Source organism: Myxine glutinosa, chromosome 2 (assembly GCF_964187855.1).
Source record: "Myxine glutinosa chromosome 2, kmMyxGlut1.1, whole genome shotgun sequence".
Taxonomy (NCBI): domain Eukaryota; kingdom Metazoa; phylum Chordata; class Myxini; order Myxiniformes; family Myxinidae; genus Myxine; species Myxine glutinosa.
The window spans coordinates 99,290,678-99,315,181 of record NC_136262.1 but is presented as its reverse complement, the minus strand read 5'-3'; the positions used below and the strand labels follow the sequence as shown (position 1 = coordinate 99,315,181).

Here is a 24,504-nt window from a genome sequence, read left to right as displayed (position 1 = left end):
AGAATGGGGGTTGACGTGTTAATTGTTTGAGCTATGGCATGGAACACTAAACACGACATGAAATCCTAATTGTTAAAGGTGCAAAGACTGTTGGAACCTCTTGGCCGGAGACGGTGACATAGTCCGCAGAAGGACTGCGAAGTACGGCCCGCAGTTCTCTGCGATGATCTCTCAAACCAATTAACACCTCCTCAATTTCCTGCTTCCGCTTGCGAATTTGAGGAAATTCATCAAGGTCGACAAACAGCTGGGTCTTGTCACCCTCCCTGCAACACAACAGCAATATCGTCGCATACCAACTCCGCACTGCATCCCAGCTTTGCATTGACCCCGAACCATAGCCCGACCTCTCAGCGCACCTCAATTACATGGACTCCACATTGCACACCAGCTTAGACCTCCGGTCACAGGTCTTGTACCGTCTTTATCACCTTCCCCTTGGATTATATTATATATTTCTAAAAGCTTTTACTCTTACATTGGATTTTCTCAGCAAACTGTCCTGATGCCATCACACCTCACACATGGTTTTACAGTTTTACAATGTCTCATTGAGATGTTGTAATTATTATTATTGAGATTGAGAATCATAATGGTGAGAGCATCCACTCTGAGTCTGGGACCTCGGCGGTTCGAACCTGCAAATTTGCAATATCCACAACATCCACGACCACAAATTTGCAACATCTCTATTGTGTCAATTTGTTCCATGGGTACCAATGAAAAAAAAAAAAACACAGCAGTTCATGGAAGACATCTTGATGGTAAACACGACTTCCCTGCAATTTGAAAACTAGGTTCTACGCAATTTCGTTAACCATTGCCAATCCCTCCTCAATGTTCAGTTTACCTTCTATCTTTACCTGGTTGATTTTTACCATGCAAAAGAAGTCCCTCAGCATCATCCCTTTGTTCAACTTAAGATGAATGATCACACGCTACACAATCCCTTTCACTTAGAAATTGTTGCACACAGGCCCACACGGTGTGCACCTGGCCGCCTTCTCATTCACGAGGGACACAAAGCGCCGCACTGGGTCTAGTCGCTGTGGTAACTCCAGCATGAGCTTCTTGAGTAGCAGTGAATGTGACACCTCCACGGCGCAGCGCAGCTTGTCCACCTCATCCGCCAGGCGGCCTAGCGTACTGGTCACCAGGTAAAACTCCTGTGTGGAACACTGCACAATCACACAGAGAAATACAGGTGTGGTTGTGTTGGTATCATCAGAGTGATGCTATAATTTGTGTTTCTCATCAGAGCATCTCCATCAAGAGCTGTTTAAGGGACAACAACTTTAAGGCCTAGAAATCTGAAAGGAAAATGCTCATGGCTCATTGCTGATTAAAATGTCCAGTAAACTCATAATGCAGCGAGGGCTCAGTCTTGCTATTTTGTACACATGCAGTGGCCTTAGCAATAGTTATGTTTGGTATGGAATTAAATGCCGATTGGTATGGAATTTTATGTGAGTCAATAAGGCAAAGAAAAATAAATAATTAAATGAAAGAAATCTACTGTTCCTATGTCTGACTGGAAACAATTTTTGTGGTACAAATCGCTGGATCACAATGCACAAGAGGGTTTACCGGGGTCAAAGTGGATCAAGGTTTGATCCCCCAAAATAGGAATTTGCTTTTTCCTCTGAAATTACACGAGCAATTCCGATGAAACTTCACCACAACCTTCATCCCCCATGATGTACCGAAGTTTGTTTACTAAGGGGGTTTACCGGGGTCAAAGATATACTCATTATACTGTTTATTCTACCAGGTGAGCGCATGGGGTATTGCCCCTAACAATATTCTACAGGAGGAGAGGCTCTAATGGTGAAATTTTCGTGTCCATCGGACTACCAGTTGCAGAGGAATTTTTTTTTTTCATACTGATCAGATCAAGTGTTGTACTTGTCGAATTGTGATGTCATAATGAAGGCATCGATGACATCATCATTAACATATCTTATTCCCCATGGGGATGGATGTACTTGACAATGAGCCTTGTTTCAATTTTTTCCATTGAGCAGTTTCGGATATGTGGAGGTGTGACGTTTATCCAAAATGGCGTCCATACCACGTGACCTATGATGTCATAATTATGAATAAAAAAAAATTATACAGGTAGAGGCGCTCCTTTGATAAAACATTTCTGCCAATCGGACCAACAGCTGCTGAGAAAATGAATTTAAAAAAATAAAAAATACACCGCCTAACAGACACCAGTAAATAATTTGTGACTCAAAATCACTAAGCATCGTGTCATGAAAGGATAAAATGCATCGCTTACATTCAACAAACGGACAAACTGGACCGCACAGGCTCTACGAGCAAGCAGAGCACTACACTGCATGGTCTCAAATGTGCTACCACCTCAGCACTGCACTTTGTGGACTACATCCTCTGCTGCCTCTGCACCAAATTGCACTGGCTCTATGTGCAACCGCTGCCACATACACCACTCAGGCGCTATATGCAAACGATCGAGACACCACAAATGTTTACACAAGACCGTCAGATTGTACCGCATATTATACATGCAATCCCATGCTGTACCACAAGGGTTTTACATGCAACTGCTACACTGAACCAATGTGACCATTTTCCACTCAGCGCAATGTGGTTGAACAATCAATCATGGCATTTGTGTGTGGCAGTTTCAGATTCTTTGATTGTCCCCATATGCTTTCGGATGAGCAAAATGTTTATCACCATTTATCTATACATGTATCCATTAGCGTAGCGACGGACTCAAAGTGCAAAGCAAAGTGCAAAAAGCAAACCACCGGTCACAGCGGGATCACAATCAGCAGGGTCCGTACACTGGCAGGCACACATCACATGGAATGAAAGGTGGGAACCCTGGACTCGCAGCCCATCTGTGGATATCCATGTCCAGCTGACATTGTTTACTAGTGAAATAACTCATTATGGAATGAAACATGGTTAATGAATCACCAACACATTGTTACATATTCAAACTGAAATATGACTGCAAAAGGAAAGTTCAATTGTAATATCTTAGACAAAACTAAAAACAAATTATAATTGCTTGAGTAATAATAAATATAGTAATAACTCCTCGAGTAGCGAGGCAAAGAAGAACAGCATGGTTTCTGTGGGTAACTCTAATGCTGATATAACAGGCCTGAGTCTGTGTCATTCTTCAAAATCATAATTATATTTACCAGTACATCACACATGCACTTACAATTACACTACAATCAATTTCCAGATTTTCCATTGCCATCAATGAGCAAACCTTCTTGTGATAAATGCTCGCTAGACCTCTTTCAAGATCAGGCAGGTGTTTCAGCAAGTCATGAAGCTGGGACAACGGCGTGCCATGTGAGGAAAGTAGCTCCGTGACGGTGTCCAAGCGCTCTTCTATGGCACTGTCAGGTACACAGGATGCAAACAATGGAGCGATCAACAAAAGCCGAGCATAATTTACATTTACACCAATAGCACTTCCTCTACCAAGAAGCAAAACTTTATCAACAAATATAGTGGAGTTTTGTGGAGACCTCCACAGTGGAGTTTTGTCTTGGTGGGTTTTAAGCATACTTATCTTCCACTACAATTAATGGATGTAAAAGTGACCATTGTAATAATTGTGAAAAAGTAAAGAAACAAGGCAAGGAAGGCAATCCCCCGCCTTTCAGTTCCATAGCTGCTAGTTACATTGCGGCATAAAAAATTGCCTTTATCTTTCTCAATCCAAGTATGGCTACATATAATATAGAATACTGAAATAAGTCAAAGCTCTTGAACAAGTCGAAGCTCGTGAAGAAGTCGAAGCTCTTGAAGAAATCAAAGCTCCTGAAGAGTGTGGAAGCTCCTGAAGAAGTCGAAGCTCCTGAAGAGTGTGGAAGCTCCTGAAGAAGTCGAAGCTCCTGAAGAGTGTGGAAGCTCCTGAAGAAGTCGAAGCTCTTGAAGAAGTCGAAGCTCCTGAAGAAGTCGAAGCTCCTGAAGAAGTCGAAGCTCCTGAAGAAGTCGAAGCTCCTGAAGAAGTCGAAGCTCCTGAAGAAGTCAAAGCTCCTGAAGAAGTCAAAGCTCCTGAAGAGTGTGGAAGCTCCTGAAGAAGTCGAAGCTCCTGAAGAAGTCGAAGCTCCTGAAGAAGTCGAAGCTCTTGAAGAAGTCGAAGCTCTTGAAGAAGCTCTTGACGAAGTCGAAGCTCCTGAAGAATTCGAAGTAATTGAATGTGTCGAAGCTCTTGAAGAGGTCAAAGCTCTTGAAGAAATCAAAGCTCCTGAAGAAGTCGAAGCTCTTGAAGAGTGTGGAAGCTCCTGAAGAAGTCGAAGCTCCTGAAGAAATCGAAGTTATTGAATGTGTCGAAGCTCTTGAAGAAGTCAAAGCTCTTGAAGAAATCAAAGCTCCTGAAGAAGTCGAAGCTCTTGAAGAGTGTGGAAGCTCCTGAAGAAGTCGAAGCTCCTGAAGAAGTCGAAGCTCCTGAAGAGGTCAAAGCTCCTGAAGAAGTCAAAGCTCTTGAAGAAATCAAAGCTCCTGAAGAAGTCAAAGCTCCTGAAGAGTGTGGAAGCTCCTGAAGAAGTCGAAGCTCCTGAAGAGGTCGAAGCTCCTGAAGAAGTCGAAGCTCTTGAAGAAGTCGAAGCTCCTGAAGAGGTCGAAGCTCCTGAAGAAGTCGAAGCTCTTGAAGAAGTTGAAGCTCTTGAAGAAGCTCTTGAAGAAGTCGAAGCTCCTGAAGAAATCGAAGTTCTTGAATGTGTCGAAGCTCTTGAAGAAGTCAAAGCTCTTGAAGAAATCAAAGCTCCTGAAGAAGTCGAAGCTCTTGAAGAGTGTGGAAGCTCCTGAAGAAGTCAAAGCTCTTGAAGAAATCAAAGCTCCTGAAGAAGTCGAAGCTCTTGAAGAGTGCGGAAGCTCCTGAAGAAATCAAAGCTCCTGAAGAAATCGAAGCTCCTGAAGAAGTCCAGGCTCCTGAAGAAGTCGAAGCTCCTGAAGAGGTCGAAGCTCCTGAAGAAGTCAAAACTCCTGAAGAAGTCAAAGCTCCTGAAGAAGTCAAAGCTCCTGAAGAGTGTGGAAACTCCTGAAGAAGTCGAAGCTCCTGAAGAGGTCGAAGCTCCTGAAGAAGTCGAAGCTCTTGAAGAAGTCGAAGCTCTTGAAGAAGTCGAAGCTCTTGAAGAAGTCGAAGCTCCTGAAGAAATCGAAGTTCTTGAATGTGTCGAAGCTCTTGAAGAAGTCAAAGCTCTTGAAGAAATCAAAGCTCCTGAAGAAGTCGAAGCTCTTGACGAAGTCGAAGCTCCTGAAGAAGTCGAAGCTCCTGAAGAAGTCGAAGCTCTTGACGAAGTCGAAGCTCCTGAAGAAGTCGAAGCTCCTGAAGAAGTCGAAGCTTTTTAAGAAGTCAAAGCTCCTGAAGAAGTCGAAGCTGTTGAAGAAATTGAAGCTCCTGAAGCAGTTGAAACTCCTGAAGAAGTTGAAGCTCTTGAAGAAGTCGAAGCTCTTGAAGAAGTCAAATGCGCTATTCTGGGAAGTATCGCTCCAAAGCCCTGATAAAATTTGATCCCTCTTCATGGCATTTCATTGTTGCTCACAGTCAAAGACAAGTTACAGTAGATAAACCTATAAAATTTAGGACGACATAACATATCTTATTGAGTCTGCATGTGATGATGTGCATGCCCATATGCACCGTCATGGATGCCTTTACTCGAGACTCCTCCAGTGCCATGCAGGATTTATGGCCTGGCTTAACATTGAACCTGCAGTTTGTTATGAATAACAATTAGATCAGTTTGTGCAGACTCATGGGACAAGCCAGTATGTAGGTCCATATTTCTAATCTCAAAACATTTCCTCACTCACGATGCACTCTTTGTTTTCACTGACAGGTACAATACACAGCCTGGTTCTCAATTTGTGCCTCCTATAGTACCAAATACTGGAAATCACTGTCAATGTTACATTTGATTCACAGCCATCTCAAAGATAAATCGAGCAAAGAAGCAGCAGGAGAATAACAAAGACACTGATGAGTTCATAAATACTAAAAATGAAATGTGTTCCATCATATTCTGGCTACATGCAGTTGCTGTTGTATAGCCCCAGACAGTTTTCTCAAATAATGCTGCGGCACAGAGATAGCCGATCAATCTCGCAGTGGAGACCCAGCGGTCCCCCACATCCAGGAAAGTGTACCCCCGCCTTCATGAAGTCACGGCCGAGAGTTAGAGAGAGAAAGGAGGAGAGCGAGAGCGAGAGTGATAGAGATAGATAGGATAGAGTGATAGGATAGAGTGATAGGATAGAGTGATAGGATAGAGTGATAGGATAGAGTGATAGGATAGAGTGATAGGATAGAGAGAGTGATAGAGAGAGTGATAGAGAGATAGATAGGATAGAGTGATAGGATAGAGTGATAGGATAGAGTGATAGGATAGAGTGATAGGATAGAGTGATAGGATAGAGTGATAGGATAGAGTGATAGGATAGAGTGATAGGATAGAGTGACAGGATAGAGTGACAGGATAGAGTGACAGGATAGAGTGACAGGATAGAGTGACAGGATAGAGTGACAGGATAGAGTGACAGGATAGAGTGACAGGATAGAGTGACAGGATAGAGTGACAGGATAGAGTGACAGGATAGAGTGACAGGATAGAGTGACAGGATAGAGTGACAGGATAGAGTGACAGGATAGAGTGACAGGATAGAGTGACAGGATAGAGTGACAGGATAGAGTGACAGGATAGAGTGACAGGATAGAGTGACAGGATAGAGTGACAGGATAGAGTGACAGGATAGAGTGACAGGATAGAGTGACAGGATAGAGTGACAGGATAGAGTGACAGGATAGAGTGACAGGATAGAGTGACAGGATAGAGTGACAGGATAGAGTGACAGGATAGAGTGACAGGATAGAGTGACAGGATAGAGTGACAGGATAGAGTGACAGGATAGAGTGACAGGATAGAGTGACAGGATAGAGTGACAGGATAGAGTGACAGGATAGAGTGACAGGATAGAGTGACAGGATAGAGTGACAGGATAGAGTGACAGGATAGAGTGACAGGATAGAGTGACAGGATAGAGTGACAGGATAGAGTGACAGGATAGAGTGACAGGATAGAGTGACAGGATAGAGTGACAGGATAGAGTGACAGGATAGAGTGACAGGATAGAGTGACAGGATAGAGTGACAGGATAGAGTGACAGGATAGAGTGACAGGATAGAGTGACAGGATAGAGTGACAGGATAGAGTGACAGGATAGAGTGACAGGATAGAGTGACAGGATAGAGTGACAGGATAGAGTGACAGGATAGAGTGACAGGATAGAGTGACAGGATAGAGTGACAGGATAGAGTGACAGGATAGAGTGACAGGATAGAGTGACAGGATAGAGTGACAGGATAGAGTGACAGGATAGAGTGACAGGATAGAGTGACAGGATAGAGTGACAGGATAGAGTGACAGGATAGAGTGACAGGATAGAGTGACAGGATAGAGTGACAGGATAGAGTGACAGGATAGAGTGATAGGATAGAGTGATAGGATAGAGTGATAGGATAGAGTGATAGGATAGAGTTATAGAGAGAGCGATAGGATAGAGTGATAGGATAGAGTGATAGGATAGAGTGATAGAGAGAGTGATAGAGAGAGTGATAGAGAGAGTGATAGAGAGAGTGATAGAGAGAGTGATAGAGAGAGTGATAGAGAGAGTGATAGAGAGAGTGATAGTGAGAGTGATAGAGAGAGTGATAGAGAGAGTGATAGAGAGAGTGATAGAGAGAGTGATAGAGTGATAGAGAGAGTGATAGAGAGAGTGATAGAGAGAGTGATAGAGAGAGTGAGAGTGAGAGTGAGAGTGAGAGTGATAGAGAGAGTGATAGAGAGAGTGATAGAGAGAGTGATAGAGAGAGTGATAGAGAGAGTGAGAGTGAGAGTGAGAGTGATAGAGAGAGTGATAGAGAGAGTGATAGAGAGAGTGATAGAGAGAGTGATAGAGAGAGTGATAGAGAGAGTGAGAGTGAGAGTGAGAGTGAGAGTGAGAGTGAGAGTGATGGAGAGAGTGATAGAGAGAGTGATAGAGAGAGTGATAGTGAGAGTGAGAGTGAGAGTGAGAGAGAGAGAGAGAGAGAGAGAGACAGACATGAGGGAAAGGGCCAGTCCACCGATCGGCATTCTGACCGTGACACCACTGCACAGACAAATCCGGGCAGCAGGGAAGAATGGGGAAGATTTGACCAGACTTGCATTAGGGGGTACAACCACAGCGAAGAAGCATCCCCGATAGCTGTGGCTACGTGCAACTAAATTAAAAGGTGAAGCCAACTTGCCTTCTTTGCAAGTTTTAAGCTACCACAGCTAAATCCGATTTTGAATGAATCGGGAATCCAAATACTACATTGGAGTCATCAGAATGAACCAGAAGAAGTAAAGAGCAAAAATGGAGTCAAGAGAAGGAACCTGGAAAGGATTCGGGTTTCAGCCGCTACTTCTCTACCCTCAAACCCATCCAGGCGCAGCCAAATGAGCCTTCCAGAAAATTTTCTGCAAGAATTCACTTCTCCTAAGACAGATAGACAAAGAAAGAGAGAAATAGAGAAGAAGCAAGAATTAGAATGAATAAAGAGAAATATGAAAAAGTAGAAAGAAATGTGAAGGGAACAAAGATGTTGGGAAGAACCCAGATAGACAGATTTCAGCAGTTCTTCCTCAGGCAACTTACTTTCTGCTTGCACAAAATATAATTTGATTGTGGCAGGCCTTGCTTGCCACCTTAAAGGATGTAAGGCATCTGACAGGCATAAATCCAAATAGTCACTGTCATAGGGAAGACACTAAAGATTTGATGTCCAAAATAATACCCACTTGCATATAATAAATCTGACTGTGATGAACAACGACTATCATCATGATGATCAAGTCCCTTGGAAATTTGGTGGAGAGGTTGGCAATGGTACAAGGATGAAATGTTTGGAATTTTGGTGAAGATACGGATCTAGATCTGGATCCCATAATTTTTGAAGTGATTCTTCACCATTGAGAGATATAGTCAGGTTCACTATGTTTTTTCGTTCAAAATCATGGTAGATTAGCAAACCTATACATTTTTGGAAACGTTATTACATGGAAAATCTGAAAATCAATGTTTACATTTGCCAATTCCGACCAATTCGATTCGACCAATTCCATTCGACCAATTCGACCAATCGACCAATTCGACCATTCGACCAATCGCTTCGATCGACCATTCGACCATTCGACCAATTCGATCGATTCGATTCGATTCATCGAATTCGATTCGATCGACCATTCGACCAATTCGATTTGCCAATCAATTTGACCGACCTTTGCTTGTGTGGAACGGACTGTGAAAACGATGCGGACTATATTGTCGGATACGACACACAGGACAGTGATGGCGAACTCTAAATGGCATATTCTGTAATCGTGTATGTTTGATGCCATTGACTGCCTGTGTATATTTTGTCATTGACTGCCTGTGTAGATGTGAAGTTATACTGACTGCATGTGTATATATGATTTTGCTGACTGCCTGTGTATGTTTGGTGATATGAATTATTGTGACACATTTTGATGTTATTAACTGCCTGTACAAAATGATAACATGTATTTGATTATGCAACTTATCGCGAATATAAAGACGGTATTTTGCAATTCAAAACCTTTGATTCGTGTCTTACCATTCCCCATAGCACTAATTTGAGACTTTCATTGGATTCCTTGTCCCTGAAAATATAGGTTTAGTATATTTTTTAAAGTTTTTAGGGTAATTAGAGGCAGAAATAGAACAAAATATGTATTTTACAGTGGCAATTTTGAAAATCCAAAATGGCCGCCATACAGGTATCTCTCCAAATGTAAACATTGATTTTTAGTTTCCTTATGGTATAACCTTTCCAAAAATGTATAGGTTTGCTAATCTACCATGATTTTGAACGAAATATAGTTTATTGACATAGTGAATCTGACTAATAGGGCAAAAAACGATGTATAGCACAATATGTCAAAACGTTCAGGACCGAATGCAGATTCGGCCAATTTTGTGTGCCGATCAGTGGGATACAAAACCTAAAGTGTTCATTCAGCCAGACAGAAGTATGCTCTCTAGCCAGTGCTGTTCTTGTTTATCTTAAACTTTCAGATTTTGCTACACGGCCTAGAGGTATACACACTTGCTGCTAACCTGTCGAGCATATGTTTGAACCCCAACCCAGCTATAAACTGTCATACCGGTGCTTCACAGCCAGGGTTGTTCATCAATTTGTGTGCCATACCTCAGATGGACATTGAATGGGTATCCCATCTGCCAGCATTCGTTGGTGGACATTAAAGATCCCATGGTGTAATTTGTGAAGTGGAGGTGAGCTATTGCCCGCACCCTGCACAAATTACAAATTCCTTCCCTAACTAGCAAAGGGGATTGCATCAGCGGCATTGCTGTGCCCTCGGCTAATGATGCTACCCCACAGGTCTGTGCTGTACACAAATGAAGAAGAAGAAGAGTTTTCTGCTACACCTGCAGTATACTGACCTTGTTGCTGCTGAAGTACCAGTATCATCACAGTTGCTATGTGACAATACACATTTTGTGTGCCTATCTACCAGTCAATACCCTATGGACATTAAATATACGATTTCTTTCATTCCCTTCTGTAGTGAATTTGATGTGCCGAGAATTTTGCAAGATAAGGATGAATTTTAGTTTTTTTTTTTTTTTTTTGAATACATAATCGAGGCTCGTGAAAGAGCTAACATTTATCACACAAACAAATCAAACAGACAAACAAACAAAGTGTATAAAAAGGGGAGCGGTAGACAAAATGGGGAGAGAAGGGGAAGCACATAAACACAACATTTGTGAGGGACATCGGGAATGTGTGGGAGGGAGAGGGCTTGGGGGGAGGCGGCGTGGGAAGGGGGGGGGGGGTGGGAGAAGTATAAACACAAGGACAACAAGGACTTCCAGGAAAGAAGTTGGTATTTCAAAAAAAGAGGCTTTGGGGTGAAATTAGCGGGGGTAGAACAGATCAAGGTTTTTGGATGGGGGAAGACAAGAGATGGTGGTGAACAGCTGTTTTAAAGACCTGGAGGGAGGAGTGGGATTGAAGGGAGTGGGGGAGTTTGTTCCAGAGGCGGGAGAAAAGAGGAATGAAAGAGTGAAGGTGAGCAGAGAGTTTTGATTTTGGCAGTTTAACCATAAGAGGGTTGCAGGCAGATCTTGTGCGACCTTTAGGAATATTTGGGGGACAGAGCCCAGAGAGAGCTGGAGGAGCAAGGCCGGAGATGAGTCGGTAGAAGACAGAAAGACCACCAACCTGCCTGCGGTGAGTAAGTGAAAGGCCCTCGGAGCTAGCTTCATCACGGGAGATTCCAATGATTCTGAACGCTTTGGTTTCAACAGCGTGAAGACGAGCTAGGTGTGAGGCAGGAGCACCAGCCCAGAGGGGAGAGCAGTATTCCATTGAGCTGCGGATGAAAGCCTTGTATGTGGTGAGGAGCTCAGGTGTGCCAAGGAAGGACTTCGCACGACTGAGGATGCCCAGTCGGCGACTGGCTTTGGAGGCCAGATTTGAAATGCGGTTTTCCCAGGAAAGATCATGGCAGATAGTGAGACCCAAAAGCTTGAGGGACAGAACTTCTTGGAGAGGATTATTCAGAAAGTGGATGGGAGGGTTGTCAAGTCTGTCTTTTCGGAGAGACATCGTAAGAGAGTGAGATTTGTCAGGATTGAAAGACATGTTACACTTGTTTGCCCAGTCAGTGATTTTGTCCAGGTCTGCAGAGACGGAGGAGGCTGCAGACTGCCGATCTGAGGGATGAGGAATGGAGCTGCAGAGAGTGTAGTCATCAGCAAAGAGATAGAGAGGATTTTCAAGAGAGTCGGAGAGATCATTGATACAACAACAACATGCATTTTAAAGGCCATTTTCCCTGCTAGAGCGGGGGTTAGCCTTGCGGTCCCCATGACAATCTTCTCCATTTTGCCCTATTTTCTGCATCTCTCCTTGTTAACCCCCTTGCCCGCATTTCTTCTTCCACCATCTTTAGCCAAGTCTTTCTCGGTCTTCCCCGTCTTCTACTTCCTTCTACATTCATTTCCATCACTCTTCTCAACCAGTCACTTTCATCCTTCCTCAACACATGACCAAACCATCTCAACCTGTTCCTCTTTACAGCATCAATCACAGGCTCTATTCCCATCATCTTTCGCAATTCATCATTTGTCTTCCCCTCTCTCAACGATACTCCGCACATCCGTCGAACCATTCACATTGCCACCCTTTCCAACCTTCGTTGCTGTTCTACGTTCATTACCCATGTCTCGCTCTCATAAATCATAACACTTCTCACACATGCAGCATACACCTTTCCCTTCAGCTTCAACGACACTCCCCTCATCATCAGCACGCCACTCAATTCCCGAAACTTCTTCCATGCACATCTCACTCGAGCAACCGTTGCCGAGTCTGATCCACCTTCTCCATTCAGCATGTCTCCGAGGTAGCAAAATGTTTTCACACCTTCCAGCTTCACGCCGTCTCCAAGATCCAACTCAACATTTCCTCCATCTGCAGCTCCCTCTGTGCACACCTTACATTTGAATGTAGCTGCCACACTGGTTAATGACCCTCTCAGACCACTACATTTTTGATGAACCCACTCAGCGCACATTGTACACTGAATGGAGTTCACTCCGACACCCTTCCTACACACAGCACAGGGCCACTTCCCAGTTCTTTCCACCTCACCACATGCTTTACCACTTGCCATCACCTTCGTCTTTCCGATATTCACCTTCAGACCTTTTGTCTCCATACATTCCTTCCACGTGTTCATCTTTTCCTTCAGTCCATCCATACTTTCAGCAATCAACACCAGATCATCTGCATACAACAACTCCCACGGTAAACCCTCCTTTACGTTCTGAGCCAGCACCTCCATCACAGCTACAAATAGTAGTGGACTTAGTACCGACCCCTGATGCACTCCCACTTTCACCTCAAACTCACCACTGTTCCCGTCCTTCGTCCTTACAGCTGTGCGCGCTCTTTTGTACATTGCCATCACTACTCTGATCAACCATTCCTCCACTCCTAACTTCCTCAATGCCCATGTCAATACTTTGCGTGGAACCCGATCGAATGCTTTCTCCAGATCAACAAACCCAAGAAACAACTTCTTCCTCTTCTCCATGTACTTCTCCTGCAACTGCCTCACAATGAAAAGTGCGTCTGTCGTTCCTCTTCCTGGCATGAATCCAAACTGCATTTCGTCGATCTTCACTTTCTTCCTTATCCTCCTCTCCAACACCCTTTCCAATACCTTCATTCCATGCTCCAATAACTTGATCGCTCGGTACGAGCCACACTCCAGAGGGTCACCTTTCCCCTTGTATAGAGGGACGAGGGTACTCAGTTCCCAATCCACTGGAATGCGGCCTTCTTTCACCACCAGATTACAGATCTCTGTCATTCTCTTCACACCTCATCTTCCTGCTGCCTTCAACATATCTCCCACAACTCCCGTCGGCCCTCCCGCTTTTCTACCCTTCATTGCTTTTATCGCTTCCTCAACTTCCTTCTCCGTCATCTTCTCTGCCGGTCCTAAAACTGGGTTACTCTCTATGTTGCCATCCCATTCATTCTCTGTATTCAACAGCATTTCAACAGATCATTGATGAAGACCAGAAAAAGCACAGGGCCCAGAACACTGCCTTGAGGAACTCCAGCCTGAACAGGAAGAGGAGATGAGAGAAACCCATTCAGGGCCACACGTTGACTACGACTAGAGAGGAAGTCCGCCAGCCATGCGTGGAGATTTCCATGGATACCAAAGGAGGAGAGTTTGGTGAGCAGAGCGGGGTGCCAGACCGTATCCAAGGCACGTGATATATCGAGGGAGACAGCTCTAATTTCCTGTTTGGCATTGAGGACCTCCATCCATTGTTGAGACAGCAGAAGCAGCATGTCCAGAGTAGAGTGACCTGGTCTGAAACCAAATTGATGATCAGAGATCAAGCCATTGGAGAAGAGTTGACAAAATTGACTGAAGTCTTGAAAAAGTATATTTAGGACACAATGTAAAATACTTCATCTAAAATACAAAGAGTAAAATACACATATTTCCAAACTGGCCTCCAAAGCCAGTCGCCGATTGGGCATCCTCCATCGTGCGAAGTCCTTCCTTGGCCCCTCTGAAGTCCTCACCACATACAAAGCTTTCATCCGCAGCTTGATGGAATACTGCTCTCCCCTCTGGGCTGGTGCTCTTGCCTCACACCTAGCTCGGCTTCACACTGTAGAAATCAAAGCTTTCAGGATCATTGGTATCTCCCGCAATGAAACTGATTCTGAGGGCCTTTCACTCACTCACCACAGGCAGATTGGTGGTCTTTGTCTTCTACCGACTCCTCTCTGGCCTTGCTCCCCCAGCTCTCTCTCTGTGCTGCCAGCAACCCTCTTCTGGTGAAACTGCCAAAATCAAGACTCTCTGCTCACCTTCACTTTTATTCTTCTTTATTCCCGCCTCTGGAACAAACCCCCATACTCTCTTCAATCTCACTCCTCCCTCCAGGTCTTTAAAACAGCTGTTCACCACCATCTGTTATCTTCCCCCATCCAAAACCTTGATCTTTTCTACCTCCGTTAATACACCCCAAATCTACCTCTTTCAATCTCCGACTTCATTCCTGAAATTCCAAATAGTGTCAATTTGTTTTATACCGTGTACCCTTCCCCACCCCCACCCCCCCCCAAAAACCCCCCCCGCCCTCTCCAGCCCTGTCCCTTCCACAGATCTCCCGGTGTCCCTGTTCTCTACTGTCATGCTTGTGTACTTCCATCTTTCTCCCCATCTTGTCTCCTCCTCCCTATATTATGTTCTTGTGTTTTATGTGCTAATGTGTGTTTAATGGGCTCGCTCTTGCACAAGCCTCGATATTGTATCCAAAAAAAAAAAATTCTTACCAGATGTCAAGTTTAAAACGCCGCATGAAAAAGCAACATCCTGAACTTGTGTTATTGTGGCCAGCGAGACGTTATCAAAGTGAACCTGTACTTTTGAACACTTTGCATCAGAAAGTAGAATGGCGTCCGGTAGAGTGCATGCCTCCGCCAGGCTGAACAGTTTACGTTTTGTATCCCACTGATAAGCTGGATCTGGATCTGTACCTGAACCAATATCAAATCAGCTTATTCTTGTCTCCTAGCCAACTAGTTTTGTCATAACTCGTCCACAACTTTTTGAAACACCATGCTATATATCGTTTTTGGCCCGATCACTTGATAAATTCTAGTATCCGGATTCTGATCTTCACCAAAATCTAATAATTCTGTCATTGTCACACACCCAAACTGTCCACCAAATTTCGTCCGAATCAGCCCACAACGTTTTGAGATATCCTGTACACAGACAGACAGACAGGGGTGATAAGTTAATCTCCTTCCACCTTCGGTGGCAGAGGTAAAAATCGAAATAATCATTAAAAACTGACCTGATAGAGGTCAGAGGTTGAGCAAGCCAGTGGCGGAGCAGACGACGGCCAAAGGGTGTGCGTGTGTGATCCATGGCCCAGAGCAAGCTTCCCTTCAACTTATGGTCCGTCTGCATTGCACGTTTGAAGAAAATATTAAGCACACACGACCCAACTCACCCACTCATAAGGACTAAGCTATCCCCGCCATTAGAAATTGCTTTGAGACTGAAGATTACCCATTTTGCTCCAAGCAAACCATTTATTGAATTCCTAGCTGTTTTCAATACCAGAAGAAAGTATTAGCATCAAAGATATATCTTATGAATACAGTGTTGTTTGGTTTGTTAATCCCAACGGCATGGCCTGTTTAGCATTCTCGTCTGAACCAACGATGAGTCAAGACGCTTGGAACCCAGGTGCAAATGTTCATGTCTACTAATGCCCTTGTAATTCACGTAAATGTACAATGATATCTAGTGATGTCTTTGTTTGGCATGCGATTTATGTACAAGCTGCATTATGAGCCTAAGATAAAGGGGGAAAAAAATGGACAATGAATATTAAAATACACTACATGGATTTACTGGAATTTCAGCCAATAATACAAGCTTTACCAAAGACATTTAGCAATCAACTAATTTGAATGGACATCACAAAGAACCCCAGCTCTGATTGTGTGCCCCATCCCACTCCGCACCACAAACTAAGGAAATCATAGAATCTCCTGAAGTTCCTAAAAAAGGAACATTTGGCCATTCATTGTGACTGTCAAAAGTCTATGCACACCAGAAACGATATCATGGATTCGATGCTTGTGGACATTTGTCTGCACATCAGACTCAAATGCATTATAAAGAGTGAAGTTGAGTGAGCAAATTCTGAAAGTATGATGGAAAAAAAAAAAAAAATGGATTCGCTTGCATCGCCATTCGCTTTTGTCACAGCCTTGCATATGAATGTATTTATTGTTCACACAATGGCGTACACCAAAGAAAAAAGAAGAAAGAACATGGATGGAAAGAGCTTTTGCCTTCATCTTCACAGGTGCAACAAGAATGTACTCGAGGGAGGTGCTGACTCATGCCAGAACGTTTCTCTTTGAAGAGGTCATGGCTGTTTTGTGATTTGATGTACCCGAGGACGGCGAGACATTGCCTAAGTTAGTGTCTATATTAATATTTGTGTAGCTTTCTTGGTATTGGAGCCTTTTAAAAATTACCCATCTGTTTTAAAAACTACATTGAATAGTAATGCTAATTGTCAATTAAAAATAATCATTCCGAAAAAGTGATGGACCGAATGGCCTCTTCAGTAGTTTCACAGGAACCAGCTTGTCGATCACAAGTGATTCTCATCTGATTCGTGGCCAGGTTGCAAGCACGAGTCACACGACCATTTCACCATTGTTCGGTACACTGCGAGATTATTCAAGGATGAATGATGTGAAAATATAGAATTTTTCTGCTGGTCTATATAGATTTACGTAGGTGGGGTGAGGAGATGAGAAGGTAGGGTGAAGAGTGAGTGAGGGAGGGTGGGGCAGAAGTGGAAGGGGGGGCGGTTTAGGCTTGTTTGCAAAGCAAGTCACAGTGCAAAACCACCCTGGGGGACTAAACACTCTTGATGCCAAGTTTGAGCAGCATGTGCCAAAGGATGTCACTGGTAAATCAGAAGAAACACACACAGCAGAGGGGTGATGGGGGTAATTGGGGGTGGAAGTCGGGGCAGGAGCTATCCTGGATGAGTGAACACTCTTCATACCAAGTGTGAGTGAACCCCATGGGTGAAAGTTGTTGGGTTGGTATGGGGAATGTGTGGAGTTGGGGAGGAGGCTTGTGGTGCAAAACCCTATACTGTATATATACTCGAGTGTGTGTAAGTAAAGTTGGAATAAGTGATGTTGCATTGATGGGTTGACTGACTGCCTGGATGCAACTTAGGTTGTGGATCTACTGGTGTACCATCTATTGATGTGGATCCATGATCGAGGTTGTGGATATGCCGTTTGGAGAGGTCCTGGGCTGAAAGGATTGAAACCTCGAAGAAGAACGGTGCCCAGCTGATGATCCATGCAGTCGGGAAACTAGTCAATTGCTTACGAGTTCTTGCTTTAGGAGGAGAAACTATGTTTGAGGTTTACAATTTAAATAAAGTTGAATATGGGATGTTGGGAAATTAACATCATTTACAACAATCCTTTAAATTATTTAAGTTTAGGAACAACCGATACTGTACAATTAATTAAGTGTGTGTGGGTGTGTGTGTGTGTGTGTGTGTGTGTGTGTGTGTGTGTGTGTGTGTGTGTGTGTGTGTGTGTGTGTGTGTCTGTGTCTGTGAATGAAAGAGAGGGATAGAATTGTGAGGAACAGAAATGAAAAAACGAGGGGTGTGTGTGTGTGTGTGTGTGTGTGTGTGTGTGTGTGTGTGTGTGTGTGTGTGTGTGTGTGTGTGTGTGTGCAGTCACGTGAAAAAGTAGGTATACCCCATGTAAAGTTTTGACTTTTTCAACATATTTCAACATACAGCTATTTGATCTTCATTTCAACAACATTGATAGATAAAGGTGATGTAATATAACAAACATCATGAAACATTTACATTTTGTAGTCCATTGTATAATTTAAATAAACATAAATGCAAATTTTGCATGTGGAAAAAGTAAGTACACCCCTACATTTATCACTACTTCAAATACAATTAGAATCAGGTGCACCAGCTCAGGTGCAAATGATTAGAACATCGTTAGAGAGGATCTTGGAGGAACCTGTCTTATTTAAACCTCAGACATTTAGTTTGGTTTGCTCTTTGTTGTTGAAGTGTGTGGCATCACCATGCCTAGATCAAAAGAGCTTTCTGAGGCCTTCAGAAAGAAGCTTATAGATGCCTTCGAGTCTGGGAAGGGATTTAAAAAGATCTCCAAACAATTTGAAATCAATCATTCGACTGTCCGGAAGATCATCTACAAGTGGAGAAGTTTCCAAACAACTGCCAACTTGTTCAGGCCAGGCCGCCCCAGCAAGTTCAGCCAGAGAGCAGACCGCAAGATGCTGAAAGAAGTCTCGAAGAACCCCAGAATGTCATCACGGGACCTACAGGTAGCTCTTGCCACTGTTGATGTCAAAGTGCACGAGTCTACCATTAGAAAGAGGCTGCACAAATTTGATCTACATGGGAGGTGTGCCAGGAGGAAACCTTTGCTGTCCAGAAAGAACATCAGGGCAAGACTAAAGTTTGCCAATGAACACCTGGGCAAAGAACAGCACTTCTGGAACAATGTGCTCTGGACAGATGAGTCAAAGGTAGAGCTATTTGGCCACAGTACCAGAAGACATGTTTGGCAAAAACCAAATACAGCATTTGACCACAAGAACCTGATACCAACTGCAAAGCATGGTGGTGGAAATATTATGGTTTGGGGCAGCTTTGCTGCATCAGGGCCTGGGCAGCTCACCATCATAGAATCCACTATGAATTCTTCATTGTACCAGAGGGTGCTTGAGGATAATGTGAGGCCATCTGTCGAAAAGTTGAAGATCAACCGAAGGTGCACCTTGCAACATGACAATGACCCTAAACATACCAGTAAATCCACCAAGGAATGGCTGAAAAGAAAGAAATGGAGGGTTCTGGAATGGCCAAGTCAAAGCCTGGATTTATATCTCATCGAGATGTTGTGGGGGAATTTGAAACGAGCTGTGCATGCAAGAAACCCCTCAAACATCGCACAGCTGAAAGAATTCTGCATGGAGGAGAGGGCAAAAATTTCTCCCAGTCGATGTCAGAGACTGGTAGACAGTTATAAGAAACGCCCGCTTGAGGTTGTGTCTGCCAAAGGAGACAATACCATCTATTAGAGCCAAGGGTGTTCTTACTTTTTCCACATGCGAAATTTGCATTTATGTTTATTTAAATTATACAATGGACTACAAAATGTAAATGTTTCATGTTATTTATTATATTATATCACCTTTAGCAATCAATATTGTTGAAATGAAGATCAAATCGCTGTATGTTGAAATATGTTGAAAAAGTCTAAACTTTGCATGCGGCGTACTTACTTTTTGACGTGACTGTGTGTGTGTGTATATCAATATATATATATATATATATATATATATATATATATACATATATATATATATATATATATATACATATATATATATATACAGACTTGGCATTTAATATGGAATTTTTTTTTTGTGGGGGTGAACTTACTTTTCAAGACGACTTAGAACCAAAAGTTCATTGGAATTATGTTGAAATTATTCTAGATTTTGTTAATGTGACCTTTAAAAGAAACAAAAACCACATTTGACATTTCGAAACAAATAAATTGCTCCTTGAAAGTGATGTACACTGATATCGAACTCAATTCACGGACAGTACTGTGTTAAACTTCTGTGCGTTTTCCATAAGTATCTCTTTATTTTGCACATTAGCCAAAAATTTTTTTAACAAAAACAAAAGTTAAATTACGACTGGGATTACGGAAAGTAAAATTACAGTTCAGTACTTCGTGTAACCCCCACGAGCATTCAGGAGAGCACGTACACGTTGAGGCATGCTGTTCACGAGATTTGCCAAGGTTTGGACAGGAATCGCTTGCCATGCAGTGACAATAGCCTGCTGCAATTCACGCACAGAGGTCGGCTGCTGGTCCAAGTGGTCGATTTGACGCGTTAATTCTGCCCACAAGTTCTCTATCGGATTATTATCCGGGGACATGGCAGGCCACTCCATATGCTCTACACCACGGTCAGCAATAAAGTGTTGGATCATGCGAGCACGATGAGGCCGTGCTTTGTCTTCTTGGAAGACAAAGTTTCCTCAAAAGGCTGCACGAGCAAATGGAAGCAATGTTTCTTCCAGAATGGCCCTGTACTTGAACTGGTTCAGGTTTCCATTCAGAACAACCAGGTCAGTTTTGCCCCCTGCATGAAAAGCAGCCCAAACGGTCACCCCACCACCTCCAGCTTGGACTCTTGGCACTATACAATCTTTGTTGTAGGCTTCATGCACTTGTCTGCGCACTCGGATGCAGCCATCTTGACGATAGACCAGAAATCTAGACTCGTCACTGAAGATCACGTGATTCCAGTGTTCCGGCTGCCATTGACGGTGCTCTCTGGCCCACTGCAATCGGCGCTGGCGGTGTTGTCTGGTCAGGCATGGCTTTCTCAGGGGACGCCTGGCACGATAGCCTGCTTGAACCAGTCGTTGGTTGACTAGCCTTCTGGATACAGGCACATTTGTCAGTTGCTGCCACTCAGCCCTAAGCCGATTAGCTGACTTGGTACGGCCATTGCGGACTAACCGGTGCAGCTGGCGATCGTCCCTCCTTGTGGTTCTGCGGGGACGTCCTGGCCTCAGTATTGGAGTAGGGACACCCCTCTGAGCATTTCGTTTCAGGATCTTTGACACCTGACCTTGAGTGATGCCATACTGCCGAGCAATAGCACGCTGTTTCATGCCGTAATTTCGTAAAGCCACCACTCCATGACAAACAGCATTGTCGAGTTGACGGACCATCTCCAGAGGAAGCGGCAATAACTTTTGGAGACGTGCAGCAGTTGTTTTCCACTAATACAGAACGCAACAACCCTTGTATACCCGACTGTGAAGCCAATCATCAAATTCACCTGTACGTACATTTGGCCACGCCACCTGTGATATAATCCTGTTGTTGACTTCTTGCTGCGACAGACAATCAGTGACATGGTTCTTTTAACAAATAAATCACCGAAGTGTAAAAGAAACTCACCAGATTGATATACTGAGTTAAGAAAGTAAACCCAAGTCAAGAAAAAATATATATTCCATATTAAATGCCAAGTCTGTATATTGTCATGTTCCCGGGGATTAAAAACCTCTCAGGTAAGGGGTAGCCGATCGAGCTCAACACTCCGAGGCATTCAATCCAACTATTGCGGAGTTAATACGCGTGGGGGATGAGGCAGCGAAGGATAGCGACGCTCTTACCCCCACTGGACGTCTTCGACCCTGGTAATCAACTCAACCCGACACGGAATTAAAATGTACAATAAAAAGGTTTAATCTATCTATAATTCCAGTAATCTCTGTATGTCTGTGTGTATGTCTGTGTGTCTGTGACCGCTGTTTCTCGACAACCACGGGTCCGATATACTTTAAACTTGCCAGGTATATTGCTGGGGACCTGAGGATGTGCCTTTTCAAGGTTTCATATTAATCGGAGAAGTAGTTACCGAGCTATGTCCAAAAAACGATTCAACCAATCAGAGAGCAGCGAGCTATCACGTGTGCCGAACGTGCCGAACAGACTCTGCCTCGGACGGCACATTTGAGAGCGTATTCATTTATTTCACGTTGGCAAACTATGTTGGCGTTAAACTATGTTTTAAAACTAATTAAAACTAATTTGCGATTCATCGTAACTGCGATATGCGACCTTCCGGACAGTCAAATGAGGACGTCACTTCCGGACTTACGGATAGTCATAGTGACGACGTACTGATGCTGAACGTGGCGAGCAGACGCTGTAAGGTACGATCGATTGTAGTACACGTTTATAATAACTCTGCCGATACAGGCCCGATTAACTGCAGCGCCATCCGAGCTGCGGCGTCGGGACGATACATTCATTGTACGGTCACATCACGCACTTACGGGCACGCCCATGGGCCCATGGGCACGCCCATGCATGCATGGGCGAAGACATTTTTTTTTTTTTTTTTGGCAAGGAACGGGCACCCACGTACGGGCACGTCCTAGTAAAATAAATGCCAGCAAACAAGAAAATGCACGATAAAACTAAGATTCCTAATCGACGGACCCTCCATACTGACTCGTCAAACAACACAAGGGGAAAAATAAATGAAAGTAAAAATGTGTGTTTGTGTTCTTAGCTCTGGTCCCCTTGATCGTCATAGGCCCCCGCTTCCCAGCACAGGAAAACACGCCCCACCCCCCTGAGGTAATACTTGGTGGAAGCACCTTTGACAGAAATTACAGCTGTGAGTCTGTTGGGATAGGTCGCTACCAACTTTGCACACCTTGATTGGACAATATTTGCCCATTCTTCTGTACAAATCTGTTGAAGCTCAGTCAAGTTGCGTGGGGAGCGTTGATGGACTGCAAATTTTCAGGTCATGCCACAGATTTTTGATTGGATTTAGGTCGGGGCTCTGACTAGGCCACTAAAGGACATTTATATTTTTGTTCCATAGCTGCTCCAGTGTAGCTTTGGCTGTATGCTTCGGGTCGTTGTCATGCAAACTTCCGTCCCAATTTCAGATTTCTTGCAGAGGGCAGCAGGGTTTCCTCCAGGATTTTTCTGTATTTTGCTCCATCCATTTCCCCTTCTATCCTGACAACTGCCGCCGTCCCTGCTGATAAAAAAACATCCCTATAACATGATGCTGCCACCACCATGGTTCACAGTCGGGAAGGTGTTCTTTGGGTGATGTGCTGCATTGGGTTTGCACCAAACGTAATGTTTTGCATTTAGGTCAAAAAGTTCCATCTTTGTTTCATCAGACCACAAAACTTTTTGCCACATGGCTTCAGGAGTGGTTTTTTGCATTCCTCAAATGGGATTCAAGGTGGGCTTTTTGAGTAATGGCTACCTTCTTGCCACCACCTTGTCTAGGCACCTTTAGATCCCTTGATCTTTCCAATCTTTTGTACCCTTTAAACCTTTACACCTCTCAAGTCCCTTTCCACCCTGTTGACCTTAACACCATTTAGACCCCTTAGAGACCGATTAGAGAGCTTGGACTCTTGACCATTTAGAGCTTTACACCATTTGGACCTTTTTTGATGACAAATAACATCACTAATATTACAAATAAATTGGCACAAAATTAATGTTTGTATTATGATTGGTGTAAATCATGAAAACACAGCAACTCAAATTCAGTGAGGTCATTATCCTCAGTTAAAACTAGCCTGTGCCTCTGCGGTGACGTGTGATGAGACAAGCGGATCCACGCTAATATATACAGGGTGAGTCAAAAGTAGCGCCCGACTTCTGTTTTATTTATATATATATTTCTGTCAGTTGATTGTTTGCCATTTGTATTACAGTGTACAAGAAGGTAGAAATAAATTAATGACATGTTTATCTAACCATTTATTCGGGGGAAAATTATTACGGAAGTGTACCTAGCTGTTTTACTTGCAATTTTCAAAGTGCCCTCCCTCGTGATCGATGCACAATTGCAGCCGAGCAGGCACAGAGTGGCACACACGCTTGCAGAGTTTGATATCAGTTTCCTCAAACTTTGCAGTGATTTGAGCCTTCAATTCCTGAATGGTACGAGGCTTTTCACGATAAACAAGGTCTTTCATGAGCCCCCACAAAAGAAATCTGGAGGTGTAAGGTCTGGGGAGCGTGCCGGCCACTCGATCAGACCGCGGCGGCCGATCCACTTTCCGGGAAAGTTTTCATCAAGCCACTGACGAACATGACGTCCATAATGAGGTGGAGCTCCATCTTGCTGGAAATAACAGTCCTGATCTTGTACCCTGGGCCAAAAGAAGGTTTGCAGCATATCCAGTTAAATTTCTGCAGTGACAGATCCCTCAAAGAAAAAGGAAGGGTCCAATTATCCCTAATGGAGATATGGCTGCCTAAACTGTCACGCCAGGTAAATTTACCTCCTTCTCAACTGTCACTCTTGGGTTCTCTGCAGCCCAGTAGACACAATTGTGTCTGTTAATTGTGCCGTTAAGCTTAAAACATGCCTCATCTGACCACCAGATGTTGTCTAGCATTGTGTCCTCTTCATCAAGTTTAGCTAAGAACTCTTTGCAAAATTGAAGACGGCGGTCGTCATCTCCATCATGAAGGGCATGCAGTAAGCGTGGAATGTAAGGTTTCCAGTTTTTTCTGGTGAAGGATACAGATAACACTTGATTGGCTCACTTCCAACTCTGCAGATAAACGGCGAGTTGACTTTTGCGGACTTTGTACCAGTCTCCTGATGGCTTCTTCAGCCTTAGCTACATTCGTTGCCATTTTCGGACGACCGGACTTCTTTGCAGTGGCTACCGACCCTGTTGCTTCAA

At 43.8% G+C, this 24,504-nt stretch overlaps 1 protein-coding gene across 1 annotated transcript in view; it reads right to left on the bottom strand.

Annotated features, from left to right (window-relative positions):
- The window catches only part of MSH3 (mutS homolog 3), a 116,037-nt gene that overhangs the window by 59,688 nt on the left and 31,845 nt on the right, over positions 1-24,504 (bottom strand). Inside the window, exons 11-14 of the mRNA XM_078771346.1 lie at positions 15,472-15,581; positions 3,257-3,389; positions 994-1,178; positions 98-266 (exon numbers count right to left, since the gene is read on the bottom strand). Of these exons, the coding sequence (XP_078627472.1) occupies positions 98-266; positions 994-1,178; positions 3,257-3,389; positions 15,472-15,581 (597 nt within the window). The remainder of the gene's footprint in view (positions 1-97; positions 267-993; positions 1,179-3,256; positions 3,390-15,471; positions 15,582-24,504) is intronic.